The 27299-nt window shown below is 53.7% G+C and overlaps 12 protein-coding genes across 12 annotated transcripts; 5 read left to right on the top strand and 7 right to left on the bottom strand.

Moving 5' to 3' along the window:
- Positions 1-83: 83 nt before the first annotated feature.
- Positions 84-903, bottom strand: PG994_014231 (transporter particle component; the record flags this gene model as incomplete). Its single annotated transcript, XM_066865640.1, has 2 exons — positions 84-576; positions 707-903. 2 exons carry the CDS (start codon positions 901-903, stop codon positions 84-86), a joined length of 690 nt encoding a protein of 229 aa, XP_066708769.1.
- A 484-nt stretch (positions 904-1387) lies between these two features.
- PG994_014230 (CRAL/TRIO domain-containing protein) lies at positions 1388-2520 on the bottom strand (the record flags this gene model as incomplete). Its single annotated transcript, XM_066865639.1, has 2 exons — positions 1388-1815; positions 1878-2520. The coding sequence occupies 2 exons, from the start codon at positions 2518-2520 to the stop codon at positions 1388-1390; spliced, it is 1071 nt and encodes a 356-aa protein (XP_066708768.1).
- A 732-nt stretch (positions 2521-3252) lies between these two features.
- On the top strand, positions 3253-5472 carry PG994_014229 (DNA-directed DNA polymerase alpha subunit POL12; the record flags this gene model as incomplete). Its single annotated transcript, XM_066865638.1, has 5 exons — positions 3253-3590; positions 3648-3821; positions 3881-3917; positions 3980-5218; positions 5296-5472. The coding sequence occupies 5 exons, from the start codon at positions 3253-3255 to the stop codon at positions 5470-5472; spliced, it is 1965 nt and encodes a 654-aa protein (XP_066708767.1).
- A 178-nt stretch (positions 5473-5650) lies between these two features.
- Positions 5651-7186, bottom strand: PG994_014228 (uncharacterized protein; the record flags this gene model as incomplete). The annotated part of the gene is made up of 1 exon (XM_066865637.1): positions 5651-7186. The coding sequence occupies one exon, from the start codon at positions 7184-7186 to the stop codon at positions 5651-5653; it is 1536 nt and encodes a 511-aa protein (XP_066708766.1).
- A 448-nt stretch (positions 7187-7634) lies between these two features.
- PG994_014227 (ubiquitin carboxyl-terminal hydrolase protein) lies at positions 7635-9698 on the bottom strand (the record flags this gene model as incomplete). Its single annotated transcript, XM_066865636.1, has 1 exon — positions 7635-9698. The coding sequence occupies one exon, from the start codon at positions 9696-9698 to the stop codon at positions 7635-7637; it is 2064 nt and encodes a 687-aa protein (XP_066708765.1).
- Positions 9699-10548: 850 nt separating this feature from the next.
- On the top strand, positions 10549-11143 carry PG994_014226 (Alb1-domain-containing protein; the record flags this gene model as incomplete). Its single annotated transcript, XM_066865635.1, has 2 exons — positions 10549-10582; positions 10641-11143. The coding sequence occupies 2 exons, from the start codon at positions 10549-10551 to the stop codon at positions 11141-11143; spliced, it is 537 nt and encodes a 178-aa protein (XP_066708764.1).
- An 819-nt stretch (positions 11144-11962) lies between these two features.
- Positions 11963-13027, top strand: PG994_014225 (uncharacterized protein; the record flags this gene model as incomplete). The annotated part of the gene is made up of 1 exon (XM_066865634.1): positions 11963-13027. The coding sequence occupies one exon, from the start codon at positions 11963-11965 to the stop codon at positions 13025-13027; it is 1065 nt and encodes a 354-aa protein (XP_066708763.1).
- A 270-nt stretch (positions 13028-13297) lies between these two features.
- PG994_014224 (CobW/HypB/UreG) lies at positions 13298-14428 on the bottom strand (the record flags this gene model as incomplete). Its single annotated transcript, XM_066865633.1, has 1 exon — positions 13298-14428. The coding sequence occupies one exon, from the start codon at positions 14426-14428 to the stop codon at positions 13298-13300; it is 1131 nt and encodes a 376-aa protein (XP_066708762.1).
- A 929-nt stretch (positions 14429-15357) lies between these two features.
- PG994_014223 (uncharacterized protein) lies at positions 15358-15727 on the top strand (the record flags this gene model as incomplete). The annotated part of the gene is made up of 2 exons (XM_066865632.1): positions 15358-15487; positions 15537-15727. 2 exons carry the CDS (start codon positions 15358-15360, stop codon positions 15725-15727), a joined length of 321 nt encoding a protein of 106 aa, XP_066708761.1.
- Positions 15728-16878: 1151 nt separating this feature from the next.
- PG994_014222 (uncharacterized protein) lies at positions 16879-18123 on the bottom strand (the record flags this gene model as incomplete). The annotated part of the gene is made up of 1 exon (XM_066865631.1): positions 16879-18123. One exon carries the CDS (start codon positions 18121-18123, stop codon positions 16879-16881), a length of 1245 nt encoding a protein of 414 aa, XP_066708760.1.
- A 3226-nt stretch (positions 18124-21349) lies between these two features.
- PG994_014221 (uncharacterized protein) lies at positions 21350-21947 on the top strand (the record flags this gene model as incomplete). Its single annotated transcript, XM_066865630.1, has 3 exons — positions 21350-21499; positions 21684-21786; positions 21853-21947. The coding sequence occupies 3 exons, from the start codon at positions 21350-21352 to the stop codon at positions 21945-21947; spliced, it is 348 nt and encodes a 115-aa protein (XP_066708759.1).
- Positions 21948-23362: 1415 nt separating this feature from the next.
- On the bottom strand, positions 23363-24984 carry PG994_014220 (renal dipeptidase family; the record flags this gene model as incomplete). The annotated part of the gene is made up of 3 exons (XM_066865629.1): positions 23363-23775; positions 23866-24627; positions 24708-24984. The coding sequence occupies 3 exons, from the start codon at positions 24982-24984 to the stop codon at positions 23363-23365; spliced, it is 1452 nt and encodes a 483-aa protein (XP_066708758.1).
- Between the last annotated feature and the right edge of the window lie 2315 nt (positions 24985-27299).

Genomic DNA, 27299 nt, shown 5'->3' with positions numbered 1-27299 from the left:
GCCAATCCGTAACTCCGAGCAATGAACCGCATCATCTTGAAGACCACCGTATCTCTATTCTTTCCTAGCGAAGAAAAGCCCCTCTAGCCCTTGCCCAGGAAGCTCTCCCGCTCCAAGACCTCAGGCGCGAACTTGACCAAGAACACCGTCCGACCGGGCCACATCTCCTTCCCCTCGCCGCCCTCCTCGCCGCCATCCGCCGCCGCCGGCGCCGCCTGCTGCTTGCCGACGCTGTGGGCCGTGACGCGGGCCGGGAAGGCGGAGCCGTCGCAGACGCCCTCGATGATGCCCGCGACGAAGGCGGCGCAGTTGAGCTGCGACATGTCGCGCGGCACGCTAATGTAGCGGTTCACGAGCGGCTCGTTGTCGATGATCATGTACTCGTCGGGCCGCGCCGGGTCGCTGCTCTTCTCGAGCCCGTCGGCCGCCCGCCCGAACAGGTGCGTCCAGAGCTGCTGCTTGATCAGGTGCAGGAGCGAGATGATGTTCAGGGGCCGCATCTGCGTCCGCGCCGGCTCGCGGTGCAGGAGGAGGTCGAGGAGCTTGAGGCCGATGGGGTGGCCTTGTGTGTTGAGCCTGAGTTGCGGGGGAAAGCAGTTCGTTAGTTTCCAGTGATCGAAATGACGAAGGGAGGGGGGTTATGGGTTCTGTCTTTCGTCCTTCGCCGCGAGGCTGGGGTGGTTTTGTGGATATCTCACATACTCACCTCTTTTCTAGGTCTTGTATACTCTCTATGCGCTTCGAAGCATAGCCCACCATCTCGGAGAAGAGGTAGGCGAAGCTGGCCTGGCTCAGCTCCGAGGTCTTGGATCGGTTCAGTGGCCGGTGGTAGATGGTCTTGCCGTTGGACGGATAGCGCAGGCCAGGCTGCTCTTTGCCCTTCGAGGGCGTCATGTTGGACATGGCGACTGAATTCTGCTGGACGACAGACGATAATCGGAGAACGTCCAGTTAGAGGTTGGCCGTAGAAGAGCTGGGCGTTTTCGTTTGCGGGAGGCTTTCAAGTTGCCATTAGGACCGTTGCATTGAGGTCGCAAGTGTGCTATTGAAGGTGGGCCCAACTTTTTGGTTGCACACCTGCACGCAAAGCTAAGCTGCAAAGTACCTGTACCTGTACCTGGAGATCTTCGCATGGGGGATCGTCAATCCAGTCAACTCATTTCGTATCACTCTCGACGCAACCTCAGTCTATACCGTACCATTCTGGTGCTATGGATAATTTGTAAATTAAAGGTATAAATATTAAGTGTGCACATTAGTTTCGTCTTCTTCATCCGGTGTCGGTTCACGGTAACAATCCACCTGTCTATTCAAAGTTGTGTCTCCTCCTCTGTTTATGCCTAGAGTGGTATGTAGTTTGAAATCAGATGGGATCGATGCCTTTACTTTATTTGGCATCCTTCGCAGCATCCTCAACAACAACAGTCGGGGGCTCATCGACCTTCAACTCCTTCAGCTTCTCTGCGACTGCGACCGCATCGACGCCGTCCTGGGCCGACTCGTCCACAGGTGGTGCAGGGCAACCGACACCTTGAGGGATGCCCCCGGCGATGTAATCCTCAAATTCGCCTATTTGCTTGCCACCAAGCTCCCACTTCTCCTTCCGCTCTGCACGCCTCTCGTCGCACAATTTGTTCAGGGCCGGCCAGTAGGTACTGTGCTCGTACTCGAAATCGGCCTCACCGCCAAACTCCTTCCACAGCTGGTCCTTCGGGACATATTGCGACATATCCTCGTTGTACTTGATCTTCTCCCGGGTGATGGGGTCAATGAAGGGGGTGATGAGTTTGAAGAAACCCCAAACCATGAACGGAACTGTCATCGGGGTTAGTCAAGACTTCACGGGAGTTGTAATTGATCTTTGTTGGGGTACTTACCGTTGATAATCAAAGCCCGGCCGAGCCTCTCAGGGTAGTGGGTCTGTAGGATACTCAGAACCTCACGTCCTTGGCTAATACCCGGTGCTGTGTTGGAACGGTTCTTGCTCGCCTTCATGTTGATCAGAAGGGCAATCTTCTCTTGGCCTGGGGGCATCAGCTCAAGAGAGCGCTCCAGCATGTACACCAAATGCTGGGTCTGTCGCGGCGACACATCGGTGTTCTGGCGGCCAGGGCTCAGGTACTGGCAGGTACGGCCTTGCTTATCCCATCCCAGGATGAGCTGCTTGCCAGTCTCATTTTCCGGCGAGATGTGATCAGCGGTGAGCTCTTCGACACCAAATTCTCTTCGCCAGGTCAACGTCTCCAACAGACGCTTCTCAGCGTCTTTCTCGTTCCATTTTACGGCACGTAGGTAGCGTAGTAGGCAATCTCGGGTCAGCCAGTACTTCTCATCATCGGTGAGAGGCCCGGCCTTGCCCTTGGTGGAAGGCACCTCCGTCCAGGTCTTGACTTGTTCCAAAAGACTGTCATATTTCTTTTGTTGGTCCTCGTTCAGCAATATCCTATCGACAGGCTGGTTCTCCCTCGTAGCATGTTGAAAGGGAACCTTAACAGGTCCTACAGAAGCCTTCTCCGCCATCGCCGATGGGGTTGTTTATGGAGCTCTTGTTACCGGTAGTTTGGTAATGATTGAAACGTTTGCAAGGGACGATGATGCGAAGTTTAACCACTGCTGAGATGGATGAAAACAGAAGCAATAACTGACCGCTGAAAGGATTTGAGGTTAAAGGGAGCTGTTTGGGTGGAAAGGGAAAGGATGAACAGACGGCTTTGGAAACAGTCTACTGTTGGGCCGAGAACAGTTCAACGAGATGGACCCTTGTACAACGAATGACCACCGGTGTAATACCTAGATTTGCGTATTATGTCACACGAGGCACGAGGCTAGGCCATAAAATCAATAAGATAGGGGCCCTAGCAGTCTAGGGGTCCTAGGGGCCCAGAGATTCGGAGTTGGCGGGTGAAGGATGTACTGTACGGAGCTCTCTTCAGGCAGGTCAGCCCACCAGTAGTGCCGACTGCCCATCTTGCCATGTGGCTCGTGGCAAGGTGGGCGGTGGCCGATAAAAGCCTGGGCAGACCCCCACCACTTAACGCGGGCTGCCGAGGGGCCCCAGGACAGAAACGCGTTCCGGGCGCGTCTCCCCGAAGTACCATCGCTCAATACTCAATTGCCATGCACTACCATATCGGTCTTTGGAGATAACACAGGCTGGAAACCGCACAACCACAATCCAAATCGCATAGACATTTTTGAAGATCCGCAAGACTGAAGAATATCAAAGAATAAACCTGGTCAGCCACAAGCAATATGGCCGACGCAGACGTTCAGGAACTGAACGAGCGCTTCGCCGTCGGCGACCAGCAGCTTGAGCCAGACATGCTAGCGGAGCTGCAGTCCATCATGCGCATGCACTCCCTGTCCGTCCAGGACCTGTTCTTCAAGTGGGAGTCGTACTGCATCAAAATGGACATGGACGAAATGAGACTGTCTGTCGTGAACCTCCGGTCCTTGAAGCGGGAAATTCAGGATGCACTGGAGAGGGAGAACCGCGACCGCCAAGCCCATGTGGTCAAAACCGAGAGGAAAACTGGCGCCACACCGCGGACGACCATCAAGAACAATGCTGGAGACTATCTCGGCGGCATGTAAGCGGAATATCGAGTATTCAAGGAAGGGATCGTTGGTGCTGACTATTCGACCAGGCTGGATGGACTTGCCACCCCGTCCGCGACCAAACTTAACAGGAGTTCTGGCCCAAAGAGGAAAACCGAGACACCATCAGCTACCAAAGTGAAAAACGAGTTCCCAAACAGCTCCCCGAATGTTAAGATACCGGCAGGTGTGGACAGGCACCTGGACTCTATGAACTCTATCACGTAAGTACTATTTTTGCCGGTGATCATTCTTCAGGGGACCCCTTATTGATGACATACAGAGCGGTGTCTTTTAATGACCGCCAGAACGCTGGAGAGGTGATTGAAATCCTGAATGACAACTTGCCGGCCCCTGAGACTCCAATTGCGCCGTATCCGAGTCTCGGATCAAGCTTACGGCGGCATCGGACCAGAAAAAGTTGGCTTACAAGCCCCTGGCTATGAAACTATCCGAGGCTTCCGAGATCTTGGACGACCGGATAGACGAGTTTATCGGCCTAGTTAAGGACTACCACAAGCTCGAGGATACGGCTTTCGGAAGCGCGGCGACTCAGAGCACCTCGGAAATCTACGCTGTCGGTAGGATAGCGTCAGACTCCCCCGAAGGGAAACTCAATGCGGCCTCGCTTGTCTTGGAAACCTCCCGCAAAATGGGCGGCGGGCGCCGGATACCCCTGAACCTGAAGAAACTGGCCTCCTACCAGTTCTTCCCCGGGCAAATCGTGGCCCTGAAGGGCATTAACACCTCGGGTACCGACTTTACGGTCAACGAGATTATCGACATCCCTCTCCTCCCCAACGCTGCCTCGATACCCACAGCCATCGAGGGGCACCGGGAGCGCCTCCGCGGCGGACCTGACGTCATGGAATCCGACGACGAGCCGGCTCCGCTGAGCATCATCATGGCCTCGGGGCCCTACACGGCCGAGGACAACCTCGACTTCGAGCCGCTGCACGCGCTCTGCTCGCAGGCGGCCGACACGTACGCCGACGCGCTGATCCTCTGCGGGCCCTTCATCGACGTCGACCACCCGCTCATCGCGGCCGGCGACTTCGACCTGCCCGACGACGCGCCCGTGGACCCGGACCAGGCCACCATGTCCACCGTCTTCAAGTACCTGATCGCGCCCGCCCTGAACCGACTCGTGGCCGCCAACCCGTCCGTCACCGTCCTGCTCGTGCCCTCGGTCCGCGACGTCATCAACAAGCACGTCGCCTGGCCCCAAGACCCCTTCCCGCGCAAGGAGCTCGGCCTGCCCAAGACGTGCCGCGTCATCGGCAACCCCATGACGCTGTCCCTTAACGAGGTCGTCCTCGGCGTCTCGTCCCAGGACGCCCTCTTCGAGCTCCGCCACGAGGAGCTCTACAGCAACGCTGGCCGTATTGGCGGTGGTGGTGGGGCGGATCTGCTGAGCCGGCTCCCGCGCCACCTCATTGAGCAGCGGCACTACTGCCCCGTCTTCCCGCCCGTCGACCGCAGCAAGCTGCCCAAGGTCGGGACCGAGGACGGCCGCCCTGTCGGCGCCGTGCTCGACACGAGTTATTTGCGTCTGGGCGATATCGTCAACGTCCGGCCTGATATGATGATGGTCCCCAGCTCTCTGCCGCCTTTTGCCAGGGTAAGCTCTTCTTTCCTTTTACCCCCTACAGTTTCTTGTGTATAGGACTGTGTCAGCTAATGTGTGTATGTCTCTAGGTCGTTGAAAGTGTCCTCGTCGTCAACCCGGGTTACCTGTCGAAACGCAGGGGCGCCGGTACCTATGCGAGGGTGAGTCTTTACCCGCCTAAGGCGGACGAAGTGGAGGTGGGTGCGGCCGGTATGGTCAGTCATAAGGTCTTCAGTCGGGCGAGGGTGGAGATTACGAGGATATAATGTAAATGCTATACGGATGGTTGTGGGAGCAAGGAAGGAAGTCTTCCTACAGAGTAAATGTCACAGTAAAACGTTTATCCCATGAAGTTGCTTCCTGTAAGGGTTGTACATGTGTGAATTGATACAGCAGCCTCATCTAACCAAGTCTGATGAGAATGATACAAGTTCTCAGGTTCAGCTAATGCCATGCCCATGCCGTATGAACCAAATTATCGCGAGTCCACACGTCTTCTCTTGTCACTCTCATAGCGATCGTCTTCCGGCGGCGATCCCCTTTTCTCCGACTGCTGCTACCACCGCCGTAGTCGTCCCTATCCCTATCCCTTCTACCATCCCTGTCTCTCCGCGGCGACCTGGATCGAGATCGCCGACGTTCACGCCGCCGGTCATCATCGCGATCGCGATCATCCCCCCTTGGCCGGTAACTGTCTTTTCGATCTTTATCCCTATTATTATTGTCTCCCCGCGGCCCTGCCGGCGCACCAGCGGGAGCAGCACTCTTGCGGTCGCCCAGGGGTATAGCATTCGCGCCCCCGGGCCCATTATCGTCACCACGACCGCCGCCGCCCATCCGGTCCCGCTCCCGGTCCGACTTGAAGCGGTCGTCCGTGATGCCGAAGTCGCGGTTCTCGCGCCCGGGGCGGTGGTCGCGGAACTCGCCCCAGCGGCCCGTGTCCTCGGCGCGCAGGTCGCGGTACTTGGAGGCGCCCTTCTTGCCGATCTTGGCCAGGTCGCGAACCTGCAGGCTCTTGGGCAGGAGCGAGCGGTCCGTGTCGTCCTGGAAGCGCGCGCCCATGACGTCGCGGCCCGCGAGCTCGGCCGCGTCGGCGTCGTCCTGGAAGAAGGCGCCGCGGTGGAAGTACTTGCCCATGTAGCCCATCTTGCCCTTGGCGTCCTTCTCGGCCTGCTGCTTCGCCAGGTGGGCCTCGTCCTCGGCGCGCCGCTCCTCATCCGTCAGGTTGCGCCGCCGCTCGATCTCGGCGAGCTCCTTTTCACGTTCCTCGACGGCCTCGCGCTCGCGCTTGATGCGCTTGAGCTCCCGCACCTTCCACGCCGCGTACTCGGCCTCGGGGTCGACGTCGTCGTCCGTGTCGACGTCGTCCTCCTCGTCCATGCTGTCGTCCCACGCGTTCTTGCCCGCCGCCTTGGCCGCGAGGTCCTTGCGGATCTGCTCCTCGATTATGGCGTCCGCCTCGGCCTTCTTGCGCCGCTGCTCCTCCTCGTATTGCTTCTGCTCGTCGTCCTCCTCTTTGCTCTTGGCGGCGGCCTCGGGGCCGTTGCGCTGCGATCGCGGGACGTATTTGGGTCGCATCAGGAGGGCGCGGCGGGGCACCTCATCCTCGCTGCTCTCCTCCTCTTCGGAGGATTCCTCTTTATCCTCGTCGTCATCCCCTTCTTCTTCGCTCTCTTCTTCTGTCACGAACCCTTCCTCGGCGGCGGCGCGTGCTGCCTTCTCAGCCGCTCCCCGCTGGTCTTCGGCGGCCTGTGCCTGTTTCCTCCTCGCTTCGAGGTCGACTTTGCTGAGAGAGCCGCTACTAATGACTTTGCCGGCTCTCTGTTGTTTGGGCGGCGGCGCCGGTGCTGCTGTGGCGGCGGTAGCGGACTCTTCTTCGTTGTCTGAGCCTTCGGACTCGGATGACGACGAGTTTCCTGTGGGTTTTCCGGCACGATGGCGCACGATTGCCGGGCGCTTGGTGAGCTTTGTCGGTGGCATTTCGAGAGACGCGAATATAGATGGAAGTTCCCTGCGCGTGTCGGAAATATGAGAAGGTTGTGTTGTTCGGAACCTCAATTATCAAGAGCAGAGACGGGACAGAATAACCATGCCTTATCGATTTACAGGGATCAATCGATTGATTAGAGGCGCCTGCAGCTCAATGTGGGGAAGCCGGCAGCTACTGAAAGCAGGTACCATATTCTGAAGGAGCTGCTTGGATGTGCGGATAAAAGATTAATAGCACAAACATGCACGAATCATCAGGTAGTTCTCGTGATGGATTAAATTTTAATAAGGATGCGAGGGCATACAATATATATACGTATGCGTCTGTTTCCAAAGCCTCAAAGCAAAGTCGCAAATCTGGACTATTCCGCTACCTGACAGCCTGTCTCCTGAACGCCGCTGCTATGCCTTTCTGAAATCAAATGGCCAACCAAGCATGCTATGAGTTGGGTCGCTGAAGCAACGACATTACAAACGTATCTCCTGTCGTCGACTGGGCAGCCTCTTCTTTATGGCTTGGCTCGACCTCGTCCGACAATTCATGATACACTTCAGCAGCCTCGGTAACAATATTCCCTTCCTCAGCATACGAGGCTTGCTGGTTGGTGAGAACGACACTCGAGTCCACGCAATCGTAGAACAGCATGAATACGCCACCTTGGCCCAGGACTTGCTTTTGAGTGACTTCCCAGACACTGTCATCGCTAAGACGCCACCACTTGTCTCCATCGCCATCAGTTTCTTCGCCAAGCATTGTTTTCTCGTCGTCCGACGATTCCGGTCCCTGGCTTGGCGCATCATCAAGCTTAGCGGGTTGCTGCGAATCTTTACGGTAGCAAACGTAGTGGCCGTTATTGTGGTGACCTTGGTGGGTGATGACAGCCCTCAGCTCGTACTTAGGGCCGGCTATCTTAGATGTTTGCTGATCGCCCGCTACCATCGACTTCGTTGGATCCAAGATCCACTGCTCTTCTTCGGATAGAGCCTTAGCGGACATCTCCTTATCATCCGGGATTGCAATATTGGCAGACTCGTCTTCGCTGCCAGCACTTCCTAGACACCACGGACCCAGGTCAAGCGTACTCGGGAACTGAAGACCAGCGAAGTTCTTAAACATGGTGCCAGTGCGCTCGTCGAACACAGATCGATTGACATGAATGGCCAGGCTTCGAGGCGGTCGAGCAATGGCCGCCTGCTTCGTCTTCGTCGTATGAACTCTATTTTGGTCTTGAATTTTGCACTCGTCCCTCAGGGTTTTCTCGTCAAAGTTGTCATCTTCGAGGGCCAAGTTCGCAGCCTCGAGTCGTGACTTCGGTTCCGCTAGTGCTTTATCAGATAGGCCACTTGCTTGACCTCTCTTTATTAATATATCCAGTAACCGTTGTATTTTGAGGAGACTGCATTTCGCGCATTGGACGCCATCGATTGATTCAAGATGCGTGTACGCGTCTAGACTCTCATATAGGTCGTGTCCGTGAGTGCTTGCTCCGAGGTTAAGAGTGAGGCAGTTGAAGGGGATGAGGGATAGACCTTCGGAATAACCGCACTGGGTGCAAGCGACTCGTTGAGCGACCAAGCCTTCCAATGGATTTTTTGACGCGTTCCCCTCTGATCCTGTCTTGGCCAAGGTCGAGGAAGTCTGGTAGCCGCTGTCATCGCTGTGTTGGCTACTTTCTCCGTCGTCTCTCGTTCCCGTCGGCTCAAGTCCCGCAGGCTTGCAAGAAGCCTTGGTCGTTTTGGAAACTTCCTTGTCGATTTCGTCAAGTAATTTTGAGTAATACTCTTGCGCATCTTGTTGTTGCCACGTGTCGAGCGACTTCAATATTTTAGGAGTCCATAACGTATTGCCGTTGTTCTCGGGATCCCGTAACCGGGTCAGCAGGCTCAGCAGTGTGCTAGCCGACCCTTCGGCTTTGGTGGCCGCATCCTCATTTTCGCTTTCCGGGATAGCCGCTTTCAGATAATCCGGGAAGAACTCCAAGGACGCAAGGCCCTGTACAATGCTATTCTGGAAGCATGAGTTGTCACTGTTTCCCAAGCCTGCTGGCGGATATGTATGGCCCTTCCTGAGAGAGCTATTGGTCAGAGTCATAAGCCCTTTTCTGCCCGCATTCGCCACCGAGTGCATGATTCCTCCCGGCTCGTTCATTCCTAACAGCTTCTGGAGAGTTTCACTCTTGGCCCCATGGCTTGTGGGCCGAGGAGCCTGCGCGGCTCGAGCGTATGACAACATTGGCGGATTTAGCCAGTCGTCGACAGCGTATAGAAGCGAAGCAGGAGTGACAGTGACGATGGCGTCCCAGAGAACCATGCCGGGATGACGTCTCGTGGAGAAGGGCGAGGAAGGATGAAGCGATTGGTAGAATAGGGCGAAGGCGATGATGGCAACTGTCACGATTACAGTGGGCTGCTGTAGACGCTCTAGAATGATGTTTGGTATGGATAGTCGAGTTCGGACGTCATCAAGGCGAGTTGCTGTCTTGGACGGATGCAAGGAGCTCATCTTGAAGTTCGTGGGTGGAAATCGACCCCCAAATATAGTGTATCCTGGGTCTGGTTTCGGAGATGCGTGTCATACGGTCGACGGGTCCGTCAAGAGACTATTAGCCATAGCTTTCGCAGCAGCGCGGGAACATCCCAAGTTGGCTCTGGATTGCCTGGTAGTCGGCGAACATAAGTCAAAATTCGCGCCAGATCAAAGATGGGGAGAGAGGGTTAGTTGGAGTGGAGAGCTTTTGTTTGTTGTTGCTAAAAGTACGGTACATGTAGTAAGTTAGTAAATGCATCGGTTGAAATGCAGGCAGTTCCGGCCTCCGTATCATTTCATCAGCATCCTGCGCGCATTGTCACTTATTGTCTCTAATTTTCAAGGGCACACAATCCTTGTCCAGTCTGTCATGGGTCAAGCCAGTTCAGGGCACTAGAGCAGCTTTGAATGAAGACAATCCGAGATCACCAAAATTCCGAGGTCTGAAATGATGACGCTTCTATTCGACGACCAAAGATCTGATCTTTATTCAAGCTAGGTTACATGATTCAAACAATACATTAAGACACAGAATAGGCGAATAATAGGAACTCGAGAGCCCTGGTTTTACAGATGAAGCTAGATTAATGGCCAATGGTGAATGGTTGACAAGGCCCCCCACAGCTGCATTGTGAGTATTCTAGGTGCCAGTTACACCAGTCTAGCAGGGATTCTTATCGCTACTGTTATCAGTTAATGAGGGGCCAAAAAAGTTCCAACTTCTTTAGGCGGGCAATTCTCCCAAGGCGGTGCAGGGCTGAAATCACTGCAGAATCCCTCCGCGACAACACCAACATTACCAAGTGACGCCACTGAATCAAGAAAAATGGCCAAACCTGGAGTGACAAAGAAGAATAAGGGTTCGTAAATTCCCCTTCTTTGCAATCAAAGATCTGCAAATCTGACTAACAATCTCAGCGCCGTCGAAGCGTTCGCGCGAGGCAAGGAGAGCCACTTCCCCCGGCATCGACACCGATAAATCTCTGAAAAACGTCAAGGCACCCGCCAGCTCGGTTGACCACCGCCCCTCGGTGCTCGCGATACACCACGGCGCAGGCGTGTCCAAAAAGGCCCAGAAGGCCAAGCCGCTGAGCTCCAGGGCCGCAAAGCGCCGGGAGGAGGCTCAGGACCGAGCCATGGCCATTCTGGAGCGCACAGAGAAGAAGGTCGCCACCAGCAAAGGGCGAGCCCGCACGATCCAAACCCGGCGCAAGACCTGGGACGAGATCAACAAGGAGGTTCCCAAAGACAACCCCTTCGCTGGTCTAGAAGACGAGGCCGACGAAGACGACGACGAAGCAGATGCGAAAGTGCCGGAATTGGACGATGCGATGGGCGATGTCGCAGCGGCCGAGGCCAAGACTGTTGCTCTTCCTGCCGACGAGACGAATGACATGGTTGACGATGACGGCATATTATAAAAACGCATGGCTCGTATTTTTCATGTGGCATGTACGGCGTTTAGGAGCAGGGTCAGGTTTGCTCAAATAAGCACAGGTTGTGCATTTCCCAACATAGTAAAAATGTGGTTTTGCCCACGATTGATTCCCAATTACAGACAGCTCAGCTTCACGTCCTAATAAAGGACGCAACGATTTCTGCAGTCCTCCTGGGAGCATTATATACATGCACGTATATGTTGACCACCTACAAAGGAGTATTCAACATATGTACGAATTGAATTGTGTAGGCTGTGATATGGAATTGAAAGTTAGCATGCAGATGGATCACATCCGATGGTAAAGATGCGATCCACTGTAGTTAGGCTCAGCGTACAGGGGTCCCCAGGTTATGGTTTACCGTGGGACTGGATCTACGCGCTGGAACACCACTTGCCAAAAATCTGAGTGCTGAATTGGTTTGGAATACGGAATATGTGACTCCATGCTGAATACACTTTGGAAACTAATATTGAACCATTATAAAAATGCATTACTAATTTTTGCTCTAAAGTTTTCATATTGAATCCGGCTGGTTATGGAGATACTTCTAAATGTTCAAGCCGCAGCTCAGCTGCCACCTAAGTATTATCCGGTCTAGCCTGGTACGGTAGCTCCCAGCTTTATCTATTCTGCCGGTCCTTTCGACGCCACCGTCATCCAGCACGGGCAATCGGGCTTGCACTTCGTTGACTTCGACCATCCCCCCACAACATTCGAGACGACTTTGACGCCCGCATCCCATCAGAAGAGTCACCTGAATACCAAAGCCCCGATCCTCAAAATCAAAAAGTCGTCAAGATGGGGAAAGCAGAGTTTGGCTCGGCCAAGCACCTGAGCAATCAGATGCGGCGCAAGGGCCTGCAGCGCCTGCGGTGGTACTGCCAGGTCTGCGAGAAGCAGTGCTTCGACGACAACGGCTTCAAGATGCACACGCAGAGCGAGTCGCACGTGCGGCAGATGCTGGTGGTGGGCGAGGACTCGAAGAAGTTCATCAACGACTACAGCCGGCAGTTCCAGCGCGACTTCCTGCAGCTGCTGCGGACGAGCCACGGCGAGAAGGCCGTCCAGATCAACCAGTTCTACCAGACCTACATCGCCAACAAGGAGCACGTCCACATGAACGCGACCAAATGGCCCAGCCTGACCGAGTTCGCCAAGCACCTCGGCCGCGAGGGCATCTGCCGCGTCGAGGAGAAGGAGGACGGCAAGGGTATCTTCGTCGCCTGGATCGACGACTCGCCCGAGGCCATGCGCCGCCGCGAGGCCGTCAAGAAGAAGGAGATGCAGGACAAGGGCGACGAGGAGCGCGAGCAGCGCATGATCAAGGAGCAGATCAAGCGCGCGAACAAGGAGGCCGCGGCGAGAGGGGGTGCCGATGCCGAGGCGGCCGCGGCCGATGAGCCCGCCGAGGGCCGGGTCCTGAAACGAGATGAAGGCGAAAAAATCAAGCTATCCTTCGGCGCAAAGCCTGCTGCTGCACCTGCGGAGTCCGCAAAGGAACCCAGTCCGGGGAAGGCTTCAGGCTCCTCAGATGAGGTTTCTAAACCTGCGGAAGCAGAATCGGCAGAGCCAAGCTCCGAAACGAAATCTACACCAGAAATTTCCGCACCAGCCACAACAGCAGCGGCCGCCCCGGTCTCGTTGAAGATGACTGCGAAGCCCCAGCCAAAGAACGTGTTTGCGGCTGCCAAGAAGAATGCCCTATCTGGGGGGTCGAAAAAGGCCTCACCTTTTCTGCAGCCCAAAAAGATGAGCGAAGCCGAGCGTATCATGAAGGAAGAGATGGAGAAGAACAAAAAGCGCTCTAGCTCGGGCTCGGGCTTTGGTGGTTTTGCCTTCAACAAAAAGCAAAGGACTGGCTAAATGATGATGCTCTTTCAGATCCGCACGGGATTCATGTTTGGCGTTTTTTACTGCATTGCGAGGCGTTATCAGGAGTAAGATCACTATTGATGATACCAGGGAAAGATAGATATTTATAGATCAACTTGATGTGGCATTTTCTCTCATGTACCCCGACATGCGACTACTCTATGCATTATTCCCTGGGTATCCTCTATGTTCCTCTACTCCGTCTAATTCCATCTAGATTTAGGTTCTAGGCTCTAGGCTCTTAAACAACCTTCTTCACCGTTAACTCCCCTTTGCACCGTCCGCGAGTTGCAGAAAATCGCCAGACTCCAACTTCTTCTTCCACATGTTACTTTGGTATCTCGCCAAAATCAGTGTCATTCGTAGTGTGGTATCATCGCTGGAGGCATGTTCCTGGACCTCGGCCGGAACCGGCGTGAACGTCCAGCGTCCAAAAGCCCAGTTCAGAATGTATCGGGCGGACGGGTGCGGCGGCGTGGGAGCCGACTCGTCTTCCTGTGAGCCCCGTACCGTGGAGGATGCGGTGAGCACCGATTTGATCCGGTACACTTCTTCCTTAGGTGCCGCCTTGAGCAGCGCCATCAACTTGGCCGAGTCCACCGCCGAGTCCTTGCTGGGCCCCTTGAGCGTGACGGACAGGACCTCGACCTCGGTCTGGTGGTCGTGGGTGTGGTCGGCGTGGCTCTCGCCCTCGGCGTGCGCGTGCGGCTTGACATTGGTGAAGTTCTTGTCGTCCAGCGTCTGGGCGAGGGCGCGGTCGACGCCGAAAATAATGTCAATGGGCACGCGGCCCTTGTCGCTCTTGACCCAGGCGATGTCGACCTCCAGGCCGCCGTGGACGGCGCCGCCGATCTCGTCGGCCAGGTCGCGCACGCGGTCGAAGCGGCGCTCGTCGCAGAGCTCCCACTTGTTGTAGACCATCAGGTCCGTGTAGCGGGCCTGCACCTTCGCCGTGTAGCTCGTGTCCTCGTAGCCCTGCCAGTTCTCGACGTCGATGACGTGGATGACGCCGTCGAGGGCGTAGGCGCCGCCCGTCACGCGCGCGAGCCGGTTCACCTCCATGGCCAGGGTCGCGGGGAAGGCCGAGCCGGACGTCTCGATGATGACGCGGTCGGGCGGCGAGTCGCTGTTGCCGCAGAGCTCCTCCAGGGCCTTGGCCAGGTCGCCCACCAGGTTGCAGCAGATGCAGCCGTTGAGCATCTCCTGCACGCCCGAGATGGCCGACGACGAGGCCAGCTGGCTGTCGATGGCGACGTCACCGAACTCGTTCTTCAGCAGGGCCAGGCGGTACGACGGGTTCGCGGCGCGCAGCTGCGGTACCAGGTTCAGGATCAGCGTGGTCTTGCCCGAGCCCAGGAAGCCGGTGACGATGGTGATGGGGATTGGCGCCATGGTTGCGATGTGGGAGGGTGGATCACAGTCTGTACGATTCAATTCGCCGGGAAAGACGACAGCAAAGCACGGAAGAAGAAAAAGAAGTATCAGTCAGATGATGTCTATCGTAGATGAGGCAGTTAAAAAAGTTAATCAAAATATCTCTAGTTCGGATTCGTGGCAGAAAAGATGTCGCATGTTGGATCGAAATCATGCCACTCCGGTCCCGCCTTGCGCTGGCAACTAAACATTGATGGAGGAGCAACTGGACAGTTGAAAATAGTTTATCTTATCGTCTTACATGCATGCCGCATTACTGTATGCACTAGTGTGGGGTAGTAACCTCCTTAGATGGAATACTCCAGAGTCGAGGCCGCGAGTCAACGGTTCCACCGCCAAGTCCCTTATTTCACCGGCCACCGGCATCCCGCAGATCTCGAGCAACTCGGCTTTACGGCAAGGGATATGACGTAACGCCCTCTATACCAGACGCTTGCTGCCGGCCTTGTGGCTTTTTAGGTTCCCTGTGCATCTATCTTGCCTTGGATTTTCAGCTGCGAGTTCCAGTTATATGCCAGTGGAACGGGCAACATCCTCCACGCCAGGTGCCAGGGGTCGCTGTTGCCCGGCTTGGCCTGCCTTGAATATTGAATTGACCTCATACGCTGGACATGCATACGTATCGTGGTACATCGTGGTACAACAAGCTGAAAACAAGCAAGCAAAAAGCCAAGGTCTAGATTTACTTTATACATATATATATGGTGAACTGTTCCCCGACGTTTCCCCTTTCTCTCCTGTGTCTTACAACGTGTTTTATAATCTTCAACAGGCATCTCCCCGTGTGTTGCACCCAGTAGTCCAGCTTCCTTACCATACTACCCTCCTATCCACCAACCGAAACAGCACATTCAGCCGACTAAACTACCTCGTCTCGGATATCCATCATGTCCTCTCGAACGGCCGATGGCCAAGTCAAAGGCTCATCAGACTACAAGGAAATCCTTGACAAAAAAGCATTTGAGGCTCGGCACCCGAATGCAGGGCAGGACGGGCAGCCCACGCTTCTTGAGAAAGGTAAGAACAGAACGAGCTTAGGAAAAATATTTGCTGAACTGAATGGAAGTGACCGAATACGTCCCAGTCGTGGCCAAGGTCTTGGGGACAGAGAAAAAGGAGGCTGAAGAGAAGTCTCCGGAGCCCGAGCAAACCCCGGGTCCTCCCGAACGACCACACCACGATGTCAACATAGAAGAGTTTGTGCGGGAGCAGCACAGGAGTAAGAAAGGCCCTGATGGGCAGATCATTGATAAATGAAAAGGGGCAGCTGGTTTAGTAGATCTCGAGAGGGCTTGGCTGCCGTAGGCAAATGGAGAGGGTGGCAGGCTGACTGTGTGGGCTTTGGTGTCGATGGGATTTGCATTGGCGTAATGGCGTTTCGGGGGCAACAAGGGGATACCACGACTTATAAATTATACGGCACTCCGAATTCCAAATTTGATACATACCTGAGTATTGCGATGCTCCCCTAGACTTGAGCCGGGCATGACTGGGTGGCAATTGGTTAGCATGTCGGTTTTGCCAACCTATGACCCAGGATTCAAGCTATTGATTGATACCAGTACTAAAACAGTTCTCCCACGACACCAGAGGAACAATAACTGCGATATGATTGGGTGAAATAAACCATGTATAGATTCATATATATCTTCGGTATCTAAATAGTGCTCATTTTGCTGTCTGTCTTTGCGTTGATCCATATTGCATCTGTGTACATAGGTAAACTGCCATGGTTTTCGCGTCTTAAAATGAGATAGCAATGACGTAAGGCGAATTTCTCGAACTCTGCTATACGGCCCCCTAAATTCAAATTATCGCTTTCAACAGATCACCATTTTACCTGTCTTCTTACTTGAACGTGACTGCCGTGGAGTGTTATGGTCTTTTGCCAAACCATTCGATTCATCTTCTATCTGCTGACAGTGATCTATGACCGGCTAGCCAAACAGCAAAGGCATTGCTCCTTGTGCACCAGTATGCGCCCCATGGCTAGGTAACCAAAGTCAACATCACTGCCTTGAAGGCGATATACAACCCTTTCTAGGGATCGCCTCTTCTACCTCATGATTCACCTCAAACACTGACAACTCCTTGGCAACATGCTGCCCCTGAAAGGTAGGCTTACGCGAAAATCGACAGGGTATCTATCATTCATCATCTCAATCGTTATAACTACAGGTAAAGTCTACATACTCCCGTGTTCCCTGGGTATAATTCATAAAGCACGAAAAGAAATCCAAATGACCAGTCTCACGCCTGGAAGCATGAGAACCAGCCCCCGGCAAATGTTCTCAATGTCGACAGCCGGAAACCAACGTGGTATCGTCCATCGCCGGAGATGCCTCGTATGTGCTTGGGGTGAAGAGGGTATTGTGGCCTCTTACACTCTCCACCGATGGTACAATATCTTAGGTGATACCATGCGGGAAACCCAGATCATTTTCGTCTTCCGGAGCTACTTCTTGCGTTGATTGGAACGCTCCGAAGGAGAAGTCGGCATCTGTGAAATATTCACCGCCGGCATCGTTTGAGATACTGCTTTGGAGACTTGGAGAGCCAGGGTTGACGGCAATCTGTGCAAGAGGTACACTCGGTTGTTGCGTCAGATGAGTGCCGAAGTCATCATTGGGGTTTGCCAGGTATTCAGAACCAGATGACCCGCTGTTCTGGAAAAATACCGGCGAGTTAGGCATCCCCGTACTCTGTGTTTCCGATAGTCTCGTTCGATATGTTGAAGTATCGATGTGGCTGTTGCTACCGAATGCTTCATACGCTGGGACGGACATACTACCTTGTGCCGGGTCCACGTTTGACGAAGATGGTCCTGGAGCAGCACCCAACATGGTGTCGTATCTTTCGCCAGCACCAAACACAAATCGTTTGGCTTCATTTTCGATCCACTTGTCGATGTTTGCATCATGGCAGCCTGCATGGGTCATGAGCTGAGCCCTGATTTCGCCAACCTCGTTCACTAGGGTTGCGTATTCCATGCGCAGGTGAGAGTTCTGACTTTCTAGCCCAATCTTTGTTTCTTCCAAATCCTTCGTCCAATCCTTCTTCTTTTCTCGACATTTGCTTGCGGCAACGCGATTTCTTTCTAGCGTCTTGTTCTTCTTTGCCCCCTCCTCCTCCAAGGTGAGTTCTGGTTTTGGCTTTGGTTTCCGGGGTCGTCTTTTTCTGGGCGGTAGGATTGGGCCTGATGGCCGAGGCGGTGGAAACACTGCATCTATCCTCGGTTGTATTGACACGTTCCTGGACCCTTGTCTGTTCTCTGATGTGATGGCTTGAGAGGGTCTGGTGTCGGGAGTTGTCGATGAACCACTGGACAGTCCTGGGGATTCGAGTGTGGGCCCATATGTCGGTGGTAGCTGGAGTTGTCTGCCGTGACCCTGATTTGCGGGAGTCCAGGTATGCATATTCACGCCCGACTGCATGTGCGCATGGGTTGGCCCGGGTGATGAGGAATCAGCCGATGACTGAACGAGACTGGCATGCGGACGTATCGGGACCTTAAACCCCTCCACCGGCGAGAAAGTCGTCGACGGGAAGTACTGGTTGTAGTCATGGGTACTGGCTCCTGGATCATCCAGGTGGTACTCTCCGTCACTGCCATCATTGATGTTGTAGCTGAAGAGATGCGGAGAATCCTCCATCTCTGCGATGGCGCGATGCCTGATAGTCGATGGATACCCCAAGAATGCGAGGTTGTGATCTCAAGCGCTCTTGCAGTTGTCAACAAAGAATATGCCACGCCGGCGTTGGGTGACAGCCTAGTTACTCGGGCGACAGATATTGACGAGCCACTTGACTTGAAAACACAGCTCGTGTTGCGGAACACAACAGAAGACTTTCTTTGATTTCCTACTTCGGACGATTTTACATCCTTGAAAGAGAAGGTGCGTTGGCAGCTCGGTGGGGGAAAGGTGAGGTGTGTAAGACGGTACCGAGAAGCGCACACCTTAGGTAGTGGCCTAACCCTAGCTTGTCCTGCCGATTAAGCAATATGCATCGGGCAGGGAGGTGCGGCGTGAATTTGCTGCAACGGTGCGGCTCCAGACAGTGCAACTTCGCTAAATATCCCGAATCCTTGCGACTCCCAGCTTTTCGCCCTTCAGTCGTTACACTGAGGGCGACCTTGATTCGAACTTTTGTCGAGAGGACTGAGAATCTCGCAGTCCCAGAACGGTACGCGCTTCTGCGGTCTAATCGATACTGATCTCAAGTCGGATTTAGCACTTTCAGTGTAGTCCTAGAGACAACCACGTACAGAAGAACGGAACGGCGTAGAGCGGAAACCAACAGCAACCTGGCGACGGGGGAACGACTAGAAGCAGACTCAAGATGCAGAGTGTGAGAAGCTGCGGGCCGAAACCGTGAATGTTTGCAGAACGAGAGCTGGCACATTTACATTCACAGCCAACTAATCTGATGTGTTGGCAAGGAATAGTTATGGGGATCGAGCGATAAGATGCCTACACATATGAGGACCGGGCATCAGCCACATCGGGGGGCGGTACACATGGGCATGATATATCGGGAATATAGGCCTCCCGTATATGAAGACAGCAAGCCGCTTAAAAGATAACTGGTGAAGTTCGACCGCTAGGGGATTGCAACGTTTATTGGTCCCGATCCGGCCTCCGGCTCTACTTGGACTTCAGCCACTTCCTTGTCTGGGGTTACGCGCAGCAAATCCCGGGAGATGCATTAGGAATGTTTCTACTTGGAAGCCCTAGCAACTTACTCCGGAGAAGATTGCGGACCGCCTGCATTAGCTCTAAGGTACGCCGAAACCGAAATCCATATCGGAGGCGCAGACAACCTGGGAGCCCCCTGGGGCATGCAGATAGATGGTGGTGTCTATGCATGGGTTTGACTTTGGCAATGCCTATCCAGGAGCTTAATTGGGCCCTCACTACGACAGTAACGGGCGTTGACGAAGGAAAAACTGACAGGGGTTCTTCAAGACATGAAAGCAGCCTTTTGCAAGCACCATCAGATTAAGTGGCTATCTTCCTCCTCACTGGCTCAGGAACGACCGCAGTCAGGCCCGGGAGGAGTCTCGGTCTGCCGACTCTTGCAGCAAGGTAAAGTGTGTTGTCTATGTTTATTATCGACCATGCCGAGAAATTGCCATCGCAGTCAACATGATCAAGTAAGTTGACTGGTTGTAACATGATATCGTTGTGTGGAAATCACCATGGCCCAGCCAGTCGTCTGACAGGTTGGGGTGTGTTAGTTTCTTCTGTTTTGGGACTTGGGCCAGCATGTTGATTGGCTGCCCTATAACGTGTCTCTACTTTTTCCCTGGAGATCCGGTGGCAGCACCGCCCTTTCGTTCTGGCTGCTAGCGTTGACTCGGTCTTGAGCGAGATCGACAGTCACGGCGTACCTGATCGGCCATCAATCCTTCTCGATATGTCGTCGAGTTTTCGCCTCCCACTCGTTACATCAGCGAATGAGGGACAGAGTTGCCTTATCCCCCTCATGCACCAACTGTGGCTTTAAAACATGGCTGTGCAGCGACAAGCCACACCTACCTGAAATCCAGGGGTCTCATTCTGCCATTTACGGGGGATCGATATCTCATAGTAGATCAGCGTCAGCTGACACACACAAAGTAGATCAGTGTGTTATCCGATCCCGATGGCATAGGGCCCAGATTTTGAGATTCGCATTCGAACATTCGATGCTCGGACTCCCCTTATGCATGGCGGTGATAGTCTGCCTTGCAAAGCCTCAATGCTTGTGGTGGCGACAACGGTACGGTGTAGCCGCTGTGCCGCTCTCCAACAACCCTTCTTTCCTGTATATCATTGCCGCGAGCTCCGGGATGCTTCCGTGCAGCCGCCGATAGGGGTCTCATGCTTCCTGAGCTCTCGGTCTGGTCCCCAGGCACGGCAAATAACACAGCAGCGCTTTGATGATGCTCTTGGCCACTTGGTGCTGGGCTGGCTTTTTGCCCAGAAACCGCCACAGCTTGTAAGTAGGTATGTAGCATCACCGTACGACCTTTGCTACTTCTTAACCTACCCTTCGACTTCTGAGACTGATTGGTCTCGGCCAAAATCAGGGGCTTCGTAACTGTACTTTTTGTACCTAGTCTTCACACACCATCTCACTCCCGCTGTTGCTATTTGTTATCTTCGTGTCAGAATCGATGCGGACGTCATGGGTTGCCTATCCCGACTGTGATTCGACAATGCCCGCGTATAGGATAATCTTCCACGTATAGGATAATCTTAGCCGGATGATTACGATTCACCATGGAAGTCCGTGAGTTGACGAGATTCGTCGGAATGGCAAATCAGAAATGCAACAAGCCAATTTCGATGGGTTTAATAGATGTCGCGTCCCGCGCTATGAAGCCACCGGCTATTCTCGAAGCTGGGAGAAGTCGAGTGTTTAATGTTATAGAGGCTGCAGCACCTCTAGTTTCTTCTCTGGTAGGTAAGTAGCTATGCTATATCATACGTTGTATCTCAAACATACCAAGAATCCGAGCAACGGATATGAAAGAAGTCCAATCTTGCATATCAAGAACCTGCAAGAACTTCCTCGAAATTCAGGGGCTTGACTGGGAGTACATATTTCGGGATGGTACTTGCCGGTCTTCTGAGCGGTAAATGGCTGTCAGGTGACCCCGCGGACGCGTTTTGCGCGCTAATACCTACGATTCCAATGGGAGGAATTAGGGCGGGCGCCTGAAGACGCACCTCCCCCGTTCTCATTCTCCATCTGATAAACCCCACAATCTACGAACGAAACGAAACAGCCAGCAAAGAGGAACGAGAATTTGTCTACTGGAAACTCAAGTCAAAGTTTTATTGGAGTGAAGATCTATCAAGACTCAGAATTTTGATTCACATCGTCTTCAACATGGAGTCTATCTCAACCCCCCGCATCTCCAGCCAGCTCATCGACTCGTACGTCGGCCAAAACGTCATGGTCGTCGGCAAGGTGCAGCAGCTGCGAGGCGACACGGCCGTCATTGATGCCGAGGGGCAAATCACGGCAAACCTCAACCGCGTAAGTTTTACTGAAGTCATGAATGCTGCCCTGCCCCCTGTACTCATCCTAGCGAGAACACACGCCCCTGCCCACTTGTATAAGGTGCAATTGAGCAAGAGAGTGATCACAATATCTTACGTTGGGCTATACCAAGAACCAGGTATACTAGGAATATCCGGCTGACCGCAGTCTTCTCTTTTAGGATGCGCATCTCGTGAATGGCAACGCTGCGCAGATCATCGGCAAGGTGCTTCCTGACCTGTCCATCAAGGTCATGAGCTCAGTCGACCTGGGAAACAATGTTGGTGAGTAGTACCTGATATATACCCCCGCGATATACTAGTAGTCTAATATATGCTGCACCTCGACAGACTTCAAGGTGGCCCAGGCTGTAGTGGACGCTACGCACCAATACAGAGACCTCTTCGTCTTCGACGCCTCCAAGGGCGGCATGATGATGGGTTGACGAGATACGGCGCGTCCTGTATCTCCGCGTCCTGTCCCTGCTGAGGGCATGGCCATGCGCTCCCCCACCAGGTCCGGACCACCAGCCGCGGGCAGTCCACGACGCGCAGTGTCTTCATCATTGACAAACACCCCATCATCTTCACCACACTACAGACCAGAAACTACCTCAACTACAGCCAGGCCACTCAACTCGGGTGGTCGGGCGTATACTACCAGCAATGCATTTCCAGTAGCATCGACATCATCATCAGCTCGGAGGGGAGGAAACGTGGCCAATAGAGGCACACAGGGTCGGCAGGCCTTGTGCGGGGACGAGTCGTTGAATGCCGTGATAGATGGCATGGGCATGCTATCGGTCACTATGCAGATGGACCACGCTGGGCGTTGGAGGGCCTCGAGGAAGAGCCGTGGCTTTCATGCTAGGTAGATGAGATAGGCAGTAATGATGTAACATGAACAAAATGATTTGATTTACTTTAATGCCCCGCTCTGCGAAGTTGCAATATAGCGTAGAGACTACGATGCATTCGTTCATACCAGTCAGTGGCTTTTCCTGCATGATGTGGCACTAGAGAGTCGGCAACTGGGGTACCGTCTCAAGTGCAAACCACTTCAATGTCTGCAATGGGGGAGGGGAAAACAGTAAACTAGCGCGTAACGGGTAGTAAGTAGTTGAGAGTAGAAGAACTAAAAACATGCATTGGATGCAAAAGAGAAATTTCCGACGCCTGCAGGATTCGAACCTGCGCTCCCGAAGGAAATGCCTAACCTATGTATCTCTATGGACCACATAGCAGGGCATCGCGTTAACCACTCCGCCAAAGCGCCTTGAAGAACCATCCAACTATCAGCATACTAGTATACTCCCCGGTGGAGCGACAATGGTGGGTAATGAAACCACTGTAAGAGTATTGCATAGCACCACCACTCAAAGTATCAACTAATAAGAAAACAACTCTGTAGAGCAATAAGTGTAATATTTACTGATCGGATTTCACGGTTCTACTCTATCTAGCGAGACTTTCTTTCTTACATGGGAGAGGTAAATGCATGCCCTTGACATATCACGGTGATTATGCGCCTGACGCGCGCACTATAGGTCAGACAGGCACTTACTAAAGCATCTTGATTGAACGATCCTAGATGAAATAATAGAATAATTCAAAGAGCGTGTTGATAAAATCTCAAGGCTCGATGTAGTCTGCTCTCTTGAGAGGTAATCGGATAGTTAATTAAAGGGCCCATCTCTCGACAATTTAAACAAATCTAGTGGCTACGACGTATCGTTTATACTACATAGATACCCAGAATGGTAACACAAACAATCTGAACTACCCTCTACTTCTTCTTCTTCTTCTTCACGCTGCTTCATCCAGATCCGACCGAGGTTAATAGCCGAACCGCCTCAATCGATCAAGCCTCGAACCCATTGATCCACCCCTGCGACGCGAACTTCAGCTTCGGCAAATCGTCCTCCATGGGCTGCACGCCCTCGCTCTGCATGCGCGCCGCGACGGCCTCGGCATCGGCCCAGACACGCAAGACGTTACCGCCAGCGATCTTGGCGGCGTCTGCGTCGGAGACGCCGCGGTGCAGCAGCACGGCAATGAGATCCGGGTAGGCAGAGACGTCGGGCAGGCCCTCGGGCGTCGACATGATACCGTCGAAGTCGCTGCCCAGGCCGACGTGGTCGTACCCGATCAACTCGCCGATGTAGGTGATGTGGTTGGCGACCTGGGCCAGGGTCGAGTTGGGCGGGTAGTGCGTCGGGATGCCGTTGGGGTTGCCCTCGTCGATGCAAGAGATGAAGTCGGGGGCGAAGTTGACTTCGGGAGGATGTCAGCATTTATAGTAGTAGTTCTCCCTGCCCGTCTCTATAATTGCACAATGGAATATACGAGATTATGCAAACTTACCCATCACGATTGAGTTGGTCTTCTTCACGAGCTCAAGTACTTCATCGGGCACGTTGCGCGGGTGCGGGCATAGCGCATACGCGGACGAGTGGCTGAACATGACGGGCGCGGCACTGCCCTCCCACTTCTCGGGCCGTCCGCCGAGGACGTCGAGCATGGTGTCCTCGCTCACGTGGCTCAGGTCGACCAGCATGCCGATGCGGTTCATCTCCTTGACCAGGTCGCGGCCGAGGGCCGAGACGCCGCCATGGAAGGGCGGCGCCTTGCCGAAATCTGGGTACTCGCGGACGGCGGCGTCGGCGAAGACGTTGTGGCAGTTGTGCGTCAGGGTGGCGTAGCGGACGCCGAGGGCGTGGAAGCGGCGCAGCGTGGCGACGCTGTTGCCGATCTGGTGCAGGCCCTCGACCCCGAGCGGGCTGATGAGCTTGCCCTGCTTGAAGGCCTCGGCCGCCGAGCGCGACGAGATGTCGGGCAGGCCCGAGAAGTCCCGCGGGTACGCCGCCGTGAGCCGCGTCATCATGTCGATCTGCTGCAGCGTGAACTGCACGATGGGCAGGTAGTTGGCCTCGGAGAAGTCGGTGCCGTTGGCCGGGCACGGCGCGTAGACGGACCAGAAGGCGCCGCCGTTCAGGCCGGCGCGCAGGCGCGGCAAGTCCACGTGCATGGGCAGGCCCGTGGTGCTGAAGGGCTTGGTGAAGTTGGGGCTGTAGATGTGGTTGTCATACATGTAGCGGACCAGTAGGGGGAAGTCATCATGACCGTCTGCGAAAGCTCGGGTTAGTCATCTAGATTCGCTTTCTATCATGATGGTATATATGTTCGATATTCATATTTTCGATCACCGGCCTTCAACTGTGCAAGATGGGGAAAAGGAGAGGCAGCAGCACCTATCAATGGCGTCGAGGTCAGGATCTTGCGGACGCGTTCCTCGACGTTCTTGGGCCGGAGGTGGCCGTAAGCCTTGCAGGCCGGATGGTAGGAGCGAGACACGGGATGCAGCAGAGTCCCGAAGCATATCAGGGCTATGAAGAAAGCTGCCAGGACCCGAGAGTGAGGACGAGGCCGGGTGGGCTTCTCGTCCTCCGGCTCGACATCCTTGCCTGGGAGTTTCTCATACATGAGACGCACTACGCAAGCTCTATCGAGAGCCCCTTGCAAATTGTTTAAGTAGGTACTGATGAAAGAAGGAAAATGGTTGTTGTTGTTGCAGGACAGATGATTTGATACATTTGTAAGCCAAGCTCCGAGGTTGCTTATCACGTAGGTCAACCACGGATAGCTGAGGTAGCTTGTGACGAGCCAGGTCCACCTGGCCCGCCCCGCTAGATCCCGAATGACTAGGCGCTGTAGGTTGCCAGGTCAGTGGTAAGCTTGGATACAGCTTGACTCTACTCCGTACAACTGCTCAGCTGACATGTACTATCTCAGCCGAACGACGAACCTGGGGAATTCTGGGTCGCTCTTAACGGCTACTCGGAATCCATAAACAGCCTTTGGTGTTTGGCGGCTGAATCAAATATGGAGAGGGCCGCGACGTGAACTTGTCATGGTCTAGGAGGACTACTCCGCAGCTTGACTGCTCCGTGGAGGCACCACAGTGATCACCAATTTCCGCCATTCAATCCGCTGCCGGTTATCCAGCTACTCCGTCGGTCGCTTCACGAACATAAACCGTTTACATACTTCATAAGATTACACATGAGCTATTTTTGGGGCCTTATTACTCTACTAGTACTCTGGATCTGAGAGATCTCCAGGCATGCCATGCACTATGCACCTCAGCCAAGTAACAAGCCATCGGATCAGGCACATGAGAGTCAATTACACATATCAATGGACTTCTTCATTGCATCTTCATAATCTGGCTGACATTAAACCATACTCCTATATACATAGGCAGGTACCAGCTCAGCAAAATCCCATATAGATAACCAGGCTACAAGTGCCGTCGTATGCCCCATTTACTGTACTAACTCAGAAAGGGGAGAGTACCTGCCAAGCCCCTGAGTCGGCACCCAAAAAGAATACCGGGGGCCGCCTGTTTCCTACCGAACATTCAACAACCCCAAACCCCTGCCCGCGTCCTGTGTGCTACGACTTACTTTTTCCAATGCCAAACTGCATGAACAGTCTGAAATTTCAATGACATATGATAAAAGTGTTGCTTGGAGTCCTGAAGGATTCGCATCTGAATTCGAGCAATAAACAAACAATTCATATACCGATTCGTGATGCCTGTTTGCAAATACCAGATGAACTGGGGTTGCATTGCATCGGCTCGTTCGTCCATTGCAACCCAGATTCATTGGTGACTGGATCACGGGCCGCCGGTATGCCTACGTCATCTCCACAGCATCTCGTCGTCTACATACTTAATTAGCTGGCTGTCAAGTTATTTAACAAGTTTCAGTGTTTAAATGGCAACGAGTCATCTCTTGGGGGGCTTGAGACGCGCCTACGCGGGATGATGGTTGCTGCTCAGTGCTCAGTGCTCATATGCAGGAGCCGCAGGAAAGTAAAACACAGGGATCTGCCAAGTAAATGAGATGAAACGCCGCCCTCTTCTGGGGAAAACTTTTTGAGTTCAGGGCGCTCGGCGCCTAAGCCAATGGAATCGGGCAAGAGGATGGAAAACCCCCCCTATGGACCACCCAGCAATCCTTCTCTATTAAACCTAAGTGCTAAATAAGGAGACTGGACGATCGATCATGTCTTGTCAGTCGGTCTGTCAGGAGTCGGGACTCAAGGAAGAAGACTGGGCCACAGTCGCAAGGGTTCCCGTTCCGCCTTATCCATCTTCGCCGTGAGTGGCCATGTTGCACTTATGTAGAACGAAAGAGCAGAAGCATCATCAATGAAATGGCTTATCAGCATCCCGCAAGTAAAATTGACTTCTGCTAATCGTTCTTTTCATCTGAATTACATGCATGCGTACGGAGTAGTTCCAGAAGATATGTACATCAAGAAAGAAAAAAAACCTGCCTTACTACAGCGAACAAGGATGCGACTTTGGAGCGTCATCCAATAGAATAGGGCAGCTCAGCCAATCACGCACCCTCCCGTTGGCGAGGTACTGTAGCACAGGCCCTTATGCTCAGCCTGCGTTGACCCTGCGCAACATTTGGCGGCGGCCCCGAGCTACTGCAGCACAGAAGGGGTAGAACAGGGCGTTGGTCGAATTGGGGGAGGGAACCTTGGGAAAATTGGTTGCAGAATGGAGTCCCTGACCGGAGGCAGCGCATAACACAGCCTCGTATTCTCAAGATGGTTTAATTTTGGCTGGCCTTCAAGTGGCTTCTCTCCATAGAAACGGCCTAGGTTTACGGGTATTATATCAAAATACCCCCCCCTGCTATCTACGTTGTCACGCCCTTCAATTTTTTTTTTGGCTTTGTACAGCTTCGTTTCTAGAAGTGTCGGTTGTTGTTGTGTCG

The sequence above is a fragment of the Apiospora phragmitis genome (assembly GCF_038363925.1).
Source record: "Apiospora phragmitis strain CBS 135458 chromosome Unknown utg000013l:1.0-2965645.0:1.0-2969333.0, whole genome shotgun sequence".
NCBI lineage: Eukaryota > Fungi > Ascomycota > Sordariomycetes > Amphisphaeriales > Apiosporaceae > Apiospora > Apiospora phragmitis.
The sequence above is the reverse complement of the archived record's forward strand: the minus strand, read 5'-3'. Positions and strand labels throughout refer to the sequence as shown.